General features: G+C 43.7%; 1 protein-coding gene across 5 annotated transcripts in view; it reads right to left on the bottom strand.

Annotated features, from left to right (window-relative positions):
* Positions 1-11,430: 11,430 nt before the first annotated feature.
* slc4a3 (solute carrier family 4 member 3) overlaps positions 11,431-15,354 on the bottom strand; it is a 44,007-nt gene continuing 40,083 nt past the window's right edge. For all 5 annotated transcript variants that reach the window (XM_029115752.2, XM_013139185.4, XM_013139184.4 and 2 more), the window contains one exon: positions 11,431-14,765. In XM_029115752.2, coding sequence (XP_028971585.2) covers positions 14,688-14,765 — 78 coding nt within the window. In that variant the 3' untranslated portion in view covers positions 11,431-14,687. The remainder of the gene's footprint in view (positions 14,766-15,354) is intronic.

The following is a 15,354-nucleotide window of genomic DNA, read 5'->3' as shown; positions in this document are numbered from 1 at the left end:
TCAAGTTCCTCCAAAAATGTCAACAAGCTAGGTTATTGTCCATCATATCTGTGAAATGTTAGGATTATTTCACCCCTATTAAATTATTCTGGTACCTGTAGTTTTTCCTGATCTGTTAACCTAATCAGGTAAAACTCTGGGCATTTCACATTATGGCCGTTGAAAATCCAGCTTTTGGCCGTTGAAAATCATTTCTTCTGAATCAATGTGTTCATTTTTATGACAAAAACTCTATCGTGTGGGCAATAGGAAATACAGGCCCTGATCTATACTTTTAGAAAAAAAGATTCCAAATTGTTCCTCGGTTGTCCCCATAGAAGAACCTTTTGTGGTCTCCAAAAGAACCATTGTTGTTTTCGAGTAGAACATTTCTGTGTCCCATGTAGTAACCTTTGTAAAAAGGATTCTTTATTGAATCAAATAAAAGGGTTATTTAAAGGGTTCTTCTATGGGGTCCGCTGAAGAACCCTTTTAGAACCCTTTTATTTCTTGTGTCCACACCCTAACCCAGATGATTAGATGGTCACTTATAATCAGAACAAATGTGTCAAATTTGTGACAAAGTGGGAAACATTTCCATTCCACCTTAACAGGCTGAAATTCTTACATATTTTTTAAACCTCCATTTTGTACACAGCCTTCATATGGGCCTTTTTTTTTTTTTTTTTTAACAGATTACATGGTTTAAAAATAACCCCTGGCCTTGGGCAGGGTGAACAGCCTGTCAAACTGCAGCAACGTTGTACATTATGTTTTAAAGATAGACAAATGGGGGTTTCCCATGCACAGACAGAGAAAGCAAAATTAGTGGACAGTAAGATTCAAAGGGCCGAGCTTGGTTTGTGCAGGTTTGCATTTTCTAGACCTGCACAATGCAACTGTCTAATTTAAAAATAAGGTCTGCTATTGTTTTTCTTGATAAATTGTAGTATATAATTTGGGGTTTTAAAAGTGTATACTAGTTGGACCAATTTGTAATTTAATCCCATTTACATTTTTCTCACAAAAAATAACTATAAATACATTGCTTTTACACCCAGTCAGAGGGGCTAGGAGCACAGCAGAATAAAATGCATTCAGCTGCTGCTGGTAGCCTTCAGTTGACCAGATGGAAACTATCTTGTTTCCATACAGTACAGATTGCTGATGTGTAGGGCTGCTCCACTTTTAAATAGTCTTTCATTGGGTCTGTTTGGAGTGGTGTTGTCACACCAGGTAAATATATAGGCAGCAACAAAACTACCATTTAACGGACAGAAAAATTAAGAACAAGTTTTTTAATGCTTTGCCTCAATATTTTTATTAAATTACTTCAAAAGTGCTTTGGCACATGTTTTCTGGCAGCTCTGGCAACAGGCTTTTTATAGCTTTCAGTATGCCTCCTTTCAAAATGCATACGCATAGCTAGCTATCTAGCCAAGTAAAGTTTAACTAACTGCCTCGTATTTCCATATTTCATATCTGAAATATGGCCACTGACTAATTGCAGTATAAGTAGTTTTCTTTCCAATCATTTTTCATTTGTTTAAAAAGCAACTTTTCAGTGTAGGATTTAGTTGGAATATAAAAATATGAGTTTGTATCCTAGACATTTTAACAATTCTCTTTTGTGTGTAGTTTTGAGACTAACTGCCAATCATGACAAACATGAGCTTATGCACTGCATGTTTATTTGACTTCATAAGGCAACATTCAGTTACAATGGGCTCCAGGGACTCGAACTGTGTGTGTTTTGCTACTAGGGAGGAGAGAACTGTGTACCGTACAGACCTCAAGGAAGACGTCGATTGACTTCCCTTTGAAAGGCCCCTGATCTATACACTACATTTCCCTGTTAAAAGAGCTACTTTATTGGCTGTCTATCAAAAATGGCTGCCGCACAACTGAATGCACAGCCAAACAGAATCGGAATGAATTCTAACATTCCAACTCCTGAACGTAAAGAACAAAAACGGGACAATGGCTTCAAACAGTTGCCCTTCAGTGAGCCAGATTAAATTAATAGTGAATATTCTGTCTCAACATATCTGTGTAGCGTGTATGAACTGTATTAAAGTCATGCTCCATCAGGAGGTCTTCTGGCAGTATGCTCCCATGGCATCTCTCCATCCTCAGTCTCTTCTCCGGTATCATGGAGCTGAGGTCCAGCTCCTCTGTCTTCGTCTGCCCTGATTCACAGGCCTTCTGCTGGGATGCTCTTCCTGAGGTCAAACTCTTCCATACGAGCTGGGCCTGGAGATCCTGGATCACGTTTGTGGTATTTTGTTACCTCAGCTCCAGAGCTAGTGCTGTCTGTTCTTTCTCAGCCAAAGTCATACGTTCCCTCCCAAGCTCTGGCTTTGGCCTCGCTGACAATTCCTTCTTTCTGACACAACCCGGGATGCGCTTATGGCTTCCTTCTCATTGATGGACACTAGACCCACTGGCCTCTACTCTCCTGGACCTGGACACCGCTGGTCCAGGTCCATCTACTGATGGCAAGTTGGGCAGCCCGGGAGCTTTTATATAGGATACCCGGTACAAGCCTTTGGACCTTGGTGAACCATTTTGTCCCATCAGCATGGGTCCATAGACTAAAGTTGTCTGCTTTGATTGGACCAAGGCTCAGCATCAAAGACCATCTGTGTCTCAGAACCTCAGGAGCTTATTGTCCACCTTTTTTCCCTCAGACATTGTCGGCGGGCCTTGAGGGTCAGAGGTCAGTGGGGCAGTCCAGTTTGTGCAGTATCTGTTGTCCATGACGTACAGGTAATCACAGAGCGGCGAAAGGTCTCTTTCATGGCGCTAAGATGTTCAACGAAAGAGAGTAGCCAGGTGACTCAGTGTTCCGCGTATTAGCAACTGTAGGCTATGACTGTCACCAAAGGCACATCTAGAACCTTGCCAGGTGACGCAGTGTTCCGCGTATTAGCAACTGTAGGCTATGACTGTCACCAAAGGCACATCTAGAACCTTGGAGGGGACAACCTGCAGCTGCACCAAGCTGTTTATTTCATCCTGCTGTTTAGATGTGAGGGCAGTTGAGTCTGCATAGAGAGCGCCGATGTTGAAGGAGTTCTTGTAGTGCTGGACTTAATCCTGAAAGGAGGCTATCTCTCTCTTGCGGTAGGTGTACAGGTTATTCTTTCCCATCTAGCAGCATCTGTCTGAGACAGAGCAATGAGAGACACACTCTAAACAACCCAGTAACTTACTTTCAAAAGACAAAGATGGCTGTTTAGTGAACAGGCTGTTTGTGAGGTGTGATTGCCCTGGCACTAACGGTATTAAGCCAAAAACTAAGGGAAATGGAAATGTTTTCATATGACCTCTCCCGCTCATTTCTCCGGTCACAAATGCATTATTATTATTATATTATGTGAATGTTTCCTAGCAACGTGAGATGGATGTGTTAGTGAAATCATGAAATCATTCAATTTAGCACTTATGGTAAAAAAAATGACCTGACTTGGGTGCTGAAAGGTATTTTCCCAGGACTCCAGAAAGATCTTTCAAGTGGCCGTCTAGTCAAGGCAAGTGAAACACTGCACAACAGTGGTCAGATTTTCCATTGCTTATTCTCCAGTTTAACAGAAAGGAACAGGGCAACAAGAGGTTTGGACAAAAGCAAACATTCAGGCAAAAGAAAATTGACTGAAAAAACAAAAGGTTTGAGAATTCAATAGGAACAGAGGCCATGAATTAGAGGCCACGTGTTTGTGTGTGACTTAACATGGTGGGGCTAGTCGCTCATCAGAACATTCTGACCGTTGTGATCTGCTATCCAGGCCTCTTGTCATTTTTCAATCCATCTCGGGACAATTTCCAGAGTGCAGCATTCCAGAATCATTGTCCTGAGATGTTATTAGACCCAGAGTCTGCTGGAAAAGTTAAACCACTCTGCCCGAGGAAACAGCTTTTTGCCACAGCTATACAATCCTGAGCATTGCCTCTTAATACGTGTTTTAAAAACTTGTCTTTGTTCAATTAGCCTGGAATACGTAACATCCTTCATTACCCTTTGGGATTTTAGAATAATATTGACAGGCATTCAGAAGGAACTATATTTGCAGTGCTTGTGGTTGCTGAGCAATAGACATATCTAAGTCTAGCAACTATGGGCTCAAACACACTGTCACTGAACACTGACACAGAAGTGTGATTGCTACAAGTCACTGCTATTGCCCTGGCTGTCAATGTGTTGAGAGGTTAGTGTCAGTGTGCAGGGCTTCTAAAAGCTTTTGTGTTTACACAGCTCTGCGTTCTAGATGGCAAAGACAGACAGGCGCGGATATGAACACAGTGAGTGAATGAGGCTTATTCAGGCACTGACGTTATGTTATAGCAGTCAATCAAAGCATGCGGACAGTGTGTTGTCATAAAGCATTTAAGACATTTAACGTTTAAGTATATATATATTTTCTTTTTTTGCTAGGCTACAGAATGAGTCACAGTGTGATTAAATTAGTTATTGGCACAGTTTTAAAATGCCTTTGTTTGTTCATCCACATATTTTTATAACGTCTTCCTTGGAACACATACTGTATAAGAGAGGTGAGCATAAGTACTTTCCTTAAAAACGTAGCTTTAGAAGCACTGATTGTAGGATTGAGTTGCATTTTGATACTGTGCAGTAACAGAGACACTTGGGCAAGGTATATGACTTCCTCCATTACTGTCAGTGTGGTGTGTGAAACCAAGAACAGCTTGCCTAATACATGCAAAATATTGCTTGCAGTGGACAAATCCAATAAACCTTAACAGGCGGGTAATGCAGTGGGTGAGTGGTCATAGTGTACCAAATTGCTGTTGACACAGTATTTTTCGTCACACCATATACTGTAGATATCGATCCTGTTTAGGTCCCGTCTAATGTAGCACCAGTTTTATTCCCTTTTATTCACATAATAGTTTGCATGGTTGTATGGACACACAACACGCGGTTAGGGTTGCCTTGCAGAGTTTTCAGTGCCTGGGGGGCACAGAGGGGTCAAGAGCAGGTCTGGGACCTGATTTATGACGTGGCTCGGGGGATATCAGGAGGGAGGGGAGAAAACGGTATTACTTTGATAAATCTATTGTAATATTGCTGTGGAACAGCAACATGAGGACTGAGGACGACCTTTATGGTTTTTGAGGAAATGTGTTGTCAATTTCCAGCGTATGATAACTATTATATTGGATTGTTTGTGAGTGTGTGTGTGTGTGTGTGTGTCCCTACAAAAGGGATGTGGTCGCTGTGTCCATCTGAGTTACCCCACACATGATTCTGGTTAAGCGTACAGAGAGCAGATCACCAAGGGGCTTGTTTACACTAAGCCATATCTTCCGAGAAGAAATCAAACTCGAGATGCTAGATTATTTGGCAGCGTGAACGTGCAGATGCAGACGGCTCGAGACGCCACCTACCGAGGTAATGTGCTCCATGATCTTGCAAGGTACCTCTCGAACGTGTAAATTCAGTGGCTAAGAAAATTATTATGTGGACCAAAATAAGTCTATCTAGCATTGTTATTCTCTCCCACCTAATGTATACCAGACCATTGTACACGCCTTCCCCTACTGAGACCACCAGTGCAATGATTGAGTATGAAATAAAACAATTATCAGAAGTTTACATACCCTTGAATGTTAGTGTTACAGACACAGAAGGTGACTCACACACAGGTGAAAATGGCAATTAAAGGTGAATTGCCCACACCTGTGGCTTTTTAAATGGAAATTTGTGTCTGTGTATAAATAGTCAATGAGTTAGTTAGCTCTCATGTGGATGTACTGAGCAGGCTAGATACTGAGCCATAGGGAGCTGAAAAGAACTGTCAAAAGACCTGCGTAACAAGGTAATGGAACTTTATAAACATAGAAAAGGATATGAAAAGATATCCAAAGCTTTGCAAATGGCAGTCAGTATTGTTCAATCTCTCATTAAGAAGTGGGAAATTTGGGGATCTCTTGATACCAAGCCATGGTCAGGTAGACCAAGAAAGATTTCAGCCAAAATTGCCAGAAGAATTGTTCGGGATTCAAAAACCCACAGGTAACCTCAGGAGAAATACTGGCTGCTCTGGAAAAAGACGGTGTGGTTGTTTCAAGGAGCACAACATGATGATACTTGAACAAATATGAGTTGCACGGTTCGAGATGCCAGAAAGAAGCCTTTACTGCGCCAATGCCACAAAAAAGCCTGGATACAATATGCCCAACAACACCTTGACATGCCTCACAGCTTCTGGCACACACATTTGGAATGACGAGACCAAAATAGAGCTTTGAGGTCACAACCATAAGCACTATGTTTGGAGAGGGGTCAACAAGGCCTATAGTGAACAGAATACTATCCCCACTGTGAAACATGGTGGTGGCTCACTGATGTTTTCGGGGGATGTGAGCTGTAAAGGCATGGGGAATCTTGTGAAAAGATTATGGCAAAATGAATGCAGCATGTTATCAGTAAAGAATGGCAGATCATTTTCATTCTTCTGCAAAAAAGCTGCGCATGGGATGATTTTTGACTTTCCAGCACAACAATGACCCTAAGCACAAGGCGAAGATGACCGTCCAGTGGTTACAGCAGAAAAAGATGAAGGTTCTGGAGTGGCCATCACAGTATCTTGACCTTAATCATCGAGCCACTCTGGGGAGATCTCAAACATGGGGTTCATTCAAGATGACCAAAGACTTTGCATGATCTGGAGGCATTTTGCCAAGACGAATGGGCAGCTATACCACCTGCAAGAATTTGGGGACTCATAGACAACTATTACAAAAGACTGCACACTGTGATTGATGCTAAAGGGGGCAATGCACAGTATTAAGAACTAGGGGTATGCAGACTTTTGAACTGGGGTCAGTTTTCTTTGTTGCCATGTTTTGTTTTATGATTGTGCCATTCTGTTATGACCTACAGTTGAATGTTAATCCCATAATCAATAAAAGACATGTGCTTTGCCTGCTCACTCATGTTTTCTTTACAAATGGTACATATATTACCAATTCTTCAAGGGTATGCACACTTTTGAGCACAACTGTAAATACCCATTTTTGTGTCAAGGCTTTGCATACCTGGATTTGGGCAGTTTGTCCCATTCTTCCCTGTTCATCCTCTAAAGCTCTGTCAGCTTAGATGGGGAGCGTCTGTGAACTGTGATTTTCAGTAGTCCCTATAGTTGGTCAACGGGATTCAAGTCCCGGCTTTGGCTTGGCCACACAAGGACATTCAAATACTTGAACCTAAGACCCTCTAGCGTGGTCTTGGCTGTGTGCTCTCTGTTGTCGTCGCACTGAAAGATGAATGTGTGTCTCTGTCTGAGATCATGAGCACTCTGGATCAGGTGTACTTCGAGGAACTCCTTTTATTTTGCACTGTTCATCCTTCTCTGCATCCCGACCAGTGTCCTGGTCTCTGCTGCTGGGAAGTATGCATTAACTATAGACCACAGAAAAATGCATATGCTGGAGATTTGTCTGCTTGCCTGAGTCTTTTGGGAATAATTAGACCATGGGGTTGAGAACAGCAGCTTGGGAAGGGAAGCAGCCTAGTGCTGGGCTTGGATCGTAGGAGGGGGTGATGGGGGTTGCTTTAGCATGGCCCACCGATAAGACACACGGCGGCAGACAAAAAGGATCCTCGGCTAGTTGTTTTTTCGGCAGCCATTCAATTTCACAGGGACCTTTGACTCGACTCCAGATTTTGCTCAGGATCTTTTCCCGGACATGAACTAATGTGCAAATACAAAGTCAAGGTATGTGCCAACTGAAATCATGATTGAATTGTCATGTTTGTGAACCTGTGGTTGGGTCTTATTTAGCTGACAATGTTTAGTTTATAATACAGTGTTGTGAAAAATTGGTTGGATCCAAAAGAATGACTGGTGAATTTTCATCCTGTTTGTATTGCAATGTCAGTTTGGACAGTTTACATTGACTGTATTTTAGTGCAGTCAGACAGAACGTCTTAACTACATTCCTCTCCACATCTGTTTTCAGTGAACCCAAAAGATACATTAATTAGTTCAGAAAATATTCAGGAAGCAGCTGGCCATTCACTTTGTTACCAGCTGTTTTTGAAGATAGTGACACATATGTTTGGTATTATACAATACAAAGCAATTTTATGTTTCAATTGAAGCAAAACTTAAATTTTGTCTTTCGGTTTGGTGATCCATTTTCTGAAGAAATAAGCAATAAGTCAAGACAGCATCCGTTTGTATCACACTTCTCTGAACTGGAAGCTAGCAACTTCTGTAAAGGTCGGACGTGACATTTTTATTTGGCCAGTCAACACAAGATACTGTGTACTGGGATTTTAAGCACACCAGTATCTCATGTTACAAATTAACTCCACTTATACTTTTAACAAGAACTCCTTTCTCTCTGGTTTCACCATGGTTTGAGGGAAAATGTAATAGTCAAGCATAGATTGGCCAGAATGCAATATAGTTTTCCATAGCCTGATTCTGGCATCTGTCAGCCCGAGGCCTGCCCACTGTTCTGACCCTGGCCCTGGTATCTACAAGATGATATCTTGACAAAGATTAAACTCAGAACATACTACCGACTCACCTGATACACTGCATGTGGTCTTCTTTGAGAACAAAGCTTGTAAGTAAACTCACTCCTTTTAGTCAGCACCTGTTGTTAATCGCACTTTGCATTGCAGTTTACTGAATTCTTATTGATTAACTAAGGAAAATATCGTTGCTTTACAGATGAGGAATGGCCGAAGTATTTCAACCTGCTGCTTTGTGATCCTCATGGCTTTAACAAGTAAGCAACAACGACACACCTTTCACAGACTTTTCCCTGTAACTGGTATTATAACTGGAGCTGGAAGACAGTGGTTTATAACTGTAGCATCAAACTCATTTCATAGAGGGCCTACTGTAGTAGTGCCTGCAGGTGTGGACAACCAGGTGTGGGGAGTGGCAAACTAATCAGTGGCTTTAGTTCATCAATCAAGTCCAGGGGAGGAGCAAAACCCTGCACCCTGTATTCCATTGTGGTCTACAGAATATGCAGTGTAGTCCTTATGCTACTGCAAGAACGTCATCAGTAATCGATATCAGGCCATTATAAGTGGGGGAGAAAGCACTAAGTCACAGCTGTCGTATTCCCACAAAAAGAGCTTCGTGGTCCAAGTTATTTCACTTGTTTTTTATTCTAGCTATAATTGAAAAACATTCTAACTAGCTGGTGTCTACTGGGAGAGTCATGTGAGACACTATAATACTTCACCGCCTCTTCCCTCACTTAGTAATGGGCTGTGATTTATTTGAAACATTATTTGTTCATGGACTCACTTTATAGACATGACATGACATACCCGCACGCTATTACATTCGGTTCAATTGAATGGTTGATGTGTTATTATGTTCCTCTTTATTTTCTAATACACTGGGAGTTGGGAGAAACTAGTCTGCAGTCAAAACATGTTACGTTTAACACACTCTAGTGTATTCTTATCCCAGGGTTTAGTGAAGGAGGCTATAATGCATCGTGCAACAGTCTCCAGTTTGAACGCTACGTGTATGAGGACTGCATCCCGCACTTCAACCACAGCATGGAGGCAAGTGACTACCTGAACACATGTCCCTGGCCCACCTTTAAAGGGTGAGTTTGTGTTGTTCCCTCTGACCTGACCTGTCTTCGCCTGTGAGTGGTGTTTCTTTCTATCTTGGAGGCCCAGGGTGCAGGTTAATTGCCGCTGCCTGCGCCGCCCTTCGCATCTGAGCTCGTCGTGACGTGTTCGTAGTTGATGAGTGGGAACAGGGCCGGGTACAGCCGCCCACGACCCTCTTTAACGTCTCTTTCCTCAGATACGCGACCTTTACGTCATGGGAAGGTCAGCCACTTCCTGTCTCCGTTTTGTTTTTGTTACTTCCATTTATTTGGTGGGTTCCCACCCACCCGCTCTAGCTTGTATTTCTCGGACAGCGCATGTTTGTACAAAGTGAGGATGTAGTGCTAGCCCTATAGTTACAGGGGTAATAGTCCCTGTGTTACTATTGACCCTAATTGCGAGGTCACTGGACACTGTACAGGAAAGCAGTGTTCATCTAAGAGGAGGAGCTGAACAATCAGCCACACTCAGACTTTTAGCAGTTGGTTCACATTAGTGTGTTTAGCGCGCTCTTCTTTTATTAGACAGTTTTAATTTTTTTCCCCCACTGGCTCGGGCCCATTTCCTAACCCTGTCCTCGTTGTCGTTTTGCACTTGGTCATGAAAGGAAAACGGTACCCAGTCAAACGTCCTTTCCCCTTGCCACTCGCAGGTCCTACTTGGTGTTGAATGACTGCGTGGGCAAAGTCGCCGTGGTCACCGGGTGCATTGAGCCGTCGCTGAAGGACAGCGTCTTCCTGGAGGTGCACCGGAAGTACTTCAGCCTCTGCTCCGGCCCGGCAGATCCGGATGGGCCCGTTCTGATGCTACTGATCATGCCCTCGGTCATCACCACCCTGGTGTTCTCCGCTCTGTGTTTCCACCTCACCACCGGCAAGACAGCCAAAGGGCTCTGAGAGAACAATCTCTCACACAGACACACACACACACAGACACACAGACACACACACACACAGACACACACACACGCACACACACCCCCCCCACACACACAGACACACACGCACACAGACACACACACACACCCCCCACACACACAGACACACACGCACACAGACACACACACACGCCCCCCACACACACACAGACACACACACACGCACACACACCCCCCCCACACACACAGACACACACGCACCCCCCCCCCACACACACACACACACACACACACACACACACACACACACACACACACACACACACCCCCCGACACAAACACACAGACAGACACACACACACACCCCCCACACACAAACACACACAGACACAGACACACACACACCCCCCACACACACACAGACACACACACACCCCCCACACACACACAGACACACACACACGCACACACACCCCCCCCACACACACAGACACACACGCACACAGACACACACACACGCCCCCCACACACACACAGACACACACACACCCCCCCCCCCCATACACACAGACACACACGCACACCCCCCCCCCACACACACACACACACACACACACCCCACACACACACACACACACACCCCCCGACACAAACACACAGACAGACACACACACACACCCCCCACACACAAACACACACAGACACAGACACACACACACCCCCCACACACACAAACACACACAGACAAAGACACACACACACCCCCCACACACACAAACACACACACAGACAAAGACACCTGGCAGAGACATGACTTTGTTAAGTTGAATGTGGGTGTTTAATTTCCCTCAAAAATGATTTGCTCGCCCACACATTGTTTGTTGAACACCAGTGGTAATAAACTTGTTCTTTACTGTTATGTATTTGAATGCCTTTTAAATAAAGAGTTCATCAGTGTATTTGAAACACATAAATATTTATTTTCAGACAAAAAAATAACTTTTTTTATATAGTTGTTTGAAAACTCCTATAGAATAATAGCAGGCCAAACTGCTATTCAAGTATCCACAGTATTGCTAATGCTAAAGTAATTCATAATTCACTTTTTTTTGGACAAACAGACCATACTTTGTCATTATAGCCAGACATTATTTTCAGAGCAAATAGAGAGTTTCCAGTGGTGTGCCACTTTGACATTACCATATTGTGACATCGTTTTTGACTTCCACACACAGGTATCATATGTGCAAACTATACAAATTCTGACATGAAAGATCACCTTTTTAATAGTGACATTAAACACCTTGTCCTTCATTGAGGGATACATAGTATTGTATGTCATTAGTGCCACTCCCTTTTACAATCTGAGGGAATTCTAGAAACCATGTGGAGAGGAACTTTATCACTTCATGTTTGATACACAGCAAAAACCTGGAGGATAGTAGGTGGACATGACCCATTCATTCTAATGAAAATGCAGTCCGGGACTTAAAGAAAAGATGGAACTAGAATACTAGCACTTACAGCAGGATGTTGCCATATGGTTGAGGGTGTGCACGTTCACACGCATACACAGCAAAGACAGACGGGCAATGTAGTTGCATTCATGTACAGTTGATTGTCTATTCCTTAACGGCCTTATGAACATTCTAAACAAAACAAAAACTGTCCATTCTCATCCGATTAAAATTAACGAGAAGAGGCCCCAGAAACGCTCAATCATAGGAGAGAAAGGTATTTAGTGGCTGTTCAAAAACAACAGGGCTATATTTCTAGTGTTTGAGTGGGTGGTCTGCTCTAGCATGGAGGTATCAGACAACGGTACGTAGTGGATTCCCAACCTCTAACGTGCCAGGTCCTTTTCACCGGCCCATTACTGTTTTCATGTTCTAGTTCCAGCGCCGAAGGAATCCAGACAGAAGAGGAGAATGGGGCAACGCTACACCTGGCATCGCTACACTCCCAATTCTTTTCATTTGTTTTCGCCCAGCGTCTGAGTGATCGTTCAGCTGAGCACAGCTACCCCCAAACACCACCACCACCAAACCTCCCTGCTGTGGCATGATCCACATGGATCTCCGCCAGGGTAACTGCAAACCTTTTTGGCTTAGACATGCCAGGGGCCCTGTCGGTATAGGGCCCTGCCGTTATAGGGCCCTGCCGTTATAGGGCCCTGCCGTTATAGGGCCCTGCCGTTATAAGGCCCTGCCGTTATAGGGCCCTGCCGTTATAGGGCCCTGCCGTTATAGGGCCCTGCCGTTATAAGGCCCTGCCGTTATAGGGCCCTGCCGTTATAGGGCCCTGCCGTTATAAGGCCCTGCCGTTATAAGGCCCTGCCGTTATAGGGCCCTGCCGGTATAGGGCTCTGCCACTATAACTCCAATCCCGGAGCAATTCACAACAATTTTGGCCCACGACTCTGTTGACTTCAGTTGTTCCTTCAGAATCCAATCCAATGACGCTGGCACAGCTCCAGTTTTGTGTGGTAACCACGGAGACACAGAGCACACAGTGTAGACAAAGCAGAGAGTGACAATCAGAACAACGTCCCTAAAGACGGACCGGCCTATACATTCAATAAGTCTCACATAGTGGGCTCAAGTTGGCTGCCACAACTACCCCGGTATCTAGTGTTTGTAGAACAGGAGTCACAGACAGGTGATCTTACACTTCTCTAGAGGGGTCTAGAAAATAAAAACTTGGTAAGGTACATTAACACATCATGTAATTAACAGTTTCCTGAAACTGAACAGATGTTTTGACATTTGAAACATGGGCTTCTATGGTTCTCCAGCTTTCTTCATGATAATGTATACTTTAAACAGAGACACAGTCCACGTGGTGTTTATATTTGGAGCTTGACTTAAGTGTTGAGTCCATTCACTGTGGTCAGACGTACAGGACCACTTTTGAACTACAAACCTTGATCTACAACCAATTGTATAACTTCAAACAACAGGGCTCAACAAACCGGTGGTCAACGATCTATTTGCAGTTTAAAGGTTACTTCTACCTGAAGCTACGGTAGCGTTCACATCCAACATTTACGTAACAGCAGCGGGTGATGTTGATACCTGTGTCATAATCCCAGCGATGTCACCTTTTTTTGAATCGTGTTTAACTGTTTTCACATTCCTCCAACATCCCAGATGTCAATATGGCTTTATAGGATTTAAGCGACTAACAACGTTTATTAACAACATTCCATTTTTTTATAGTCACAAAAATACAAAATATAAAGTATGTTTACGGTCATCAGATCAGGAGGTGTTTGCTCTTGCACAGTCCACAGTCAAATCCAGAATCCTGTGACTGGCCGGTCAGACCTAACGTACCTCAAGAAGTTAACGCCTCCACAAAACACATAGGCAGTCATAAGTGCATGTTCGTTTCTTGGGGTAACAGCGTTGACAGGGGTCACTGAAGGGTCGTCCTGCTCTTGGACCACGGACACAGTGTGGCAGCGCAAATTGCGGTCAAATGTCAAGGGTGAATGTTCCCTGCCAAGAGCAAACAACCTAAAAGTAGACACAAGGGACATTCCAAACCTCCTGTTTGGTTTAACGACATCATCAAAACGCATGATGCTTACAGTACCAAGACCGGGAAGAGGCAGTTACACTGAGGAGGCAGTTTAGTGTTGGCAACCGGTGAAACCAGTGTGGCTATTGTACACACAGTGTTCATCCCACCAAACATATGGGACTACAACACCGGCCTACTGGAGCACTTGGGGTTTTTTGTCACTAAAGCGTCTAGGGAGGTCAGCCACCAAACGGCCGGGGCTGGGAGGAGACCCTGCACAGGGTTTCTGGGGAGATGAGTGTTTATGAATTCCCGGTCTGCGATTAAAATGTGCCAAGCACTTTAGGATTTCTCACGGACTCAGCAACATCAGGGACACAGAGCGGTTACTGACCTTTCTTGGAACAATACAAATAGTTGGAGTGGGAGGGGGAAAAACATGATAATGGTGTAGTTATTCATTTATACTTACAGCATTTTAGATCAGAATGTATGTAATATATGTATGCACATTACATATATATACACGATTCTCTGTTGGACAGATTTCCTAGTCTCAGCACATCTGAGTGTTTCAAAGACACAGTAACCCGGACGTAGTAAGGTTTGTCTCCCAAAGAATATTGGTCGTGATTGGTAAACGTTGAAAGATGGAGAGAGTCTACTGAGCCACCCTGTTACATCTGTCTACACAAGCATGTGAATTTCGTTATATTCGTCCCGACCGTCCTCGTCAAAGTTGGGGGAGTCCTCGTCCCCATCCAGCTGTGTAGAGAGAGAGAGAGAGAGAGAGATAATGAGAGAAAAGAGTGAGAGTTTCAGCCATATCTAGATTACTTAGATTCTCTTCTTTATTAGATTCTTCTCTCGTGACACCAAGTCAATAGGCTCCATCACATCTGCTCCTTCCATTGTTATGTGGATGACACTCACCAATTAGTATCTTTCCCCCTTCTGAAAGCTAATTGGCGACATGCGTTTCTGCGTGTTTGGCAGCCTTCTCTGCTTAGATGTTGGCCTGCCACCTCAAGCTCAACCTCAACAAGATGGTGCTGCTCTTCTTATGTGGGAAGGCCTGTCTGCTACAAGAGCTTTCCATCATTTCTGATAGTACCCCCCTCCCAGATTGCAAAACAACCTTGGGGTGACTCTGGAAATATCTATTTGTTCCATGTTAACTTCAAGATTCACTGTTACTTCAGGTGATCTGTCAACTCTATCATTTGACATCATTTCATTAATTAATTTCCATTGATATTATTAGCTAGTAAGGGTTTTAACAGATTTATTTTGTGTGGAGCAAGTTACCTGCATGCAACCCACGCAGGCAGCAAGCAGGAAGGCTGCACGCATG

The sequence above is a fragment of the Esox lucius genome, chromosome 20, assembly GCF_011004845.1.
Source record: "Esox lucius isolate fEsoLuc1 chromosome 20, fEsoLuc1.pri, whole genome shotgun sequence".
Classification (NCBI taxonomy): Eukaryota; Metazoa; Chordata; class Actinopteri; order Esociformes; family Esocidae; genus Esox; species Esox lucius.
Note: the sequence above shows the minus strand (reverse complement) of the source record. Positions and strands in the feature narration are given on the sequence as shown.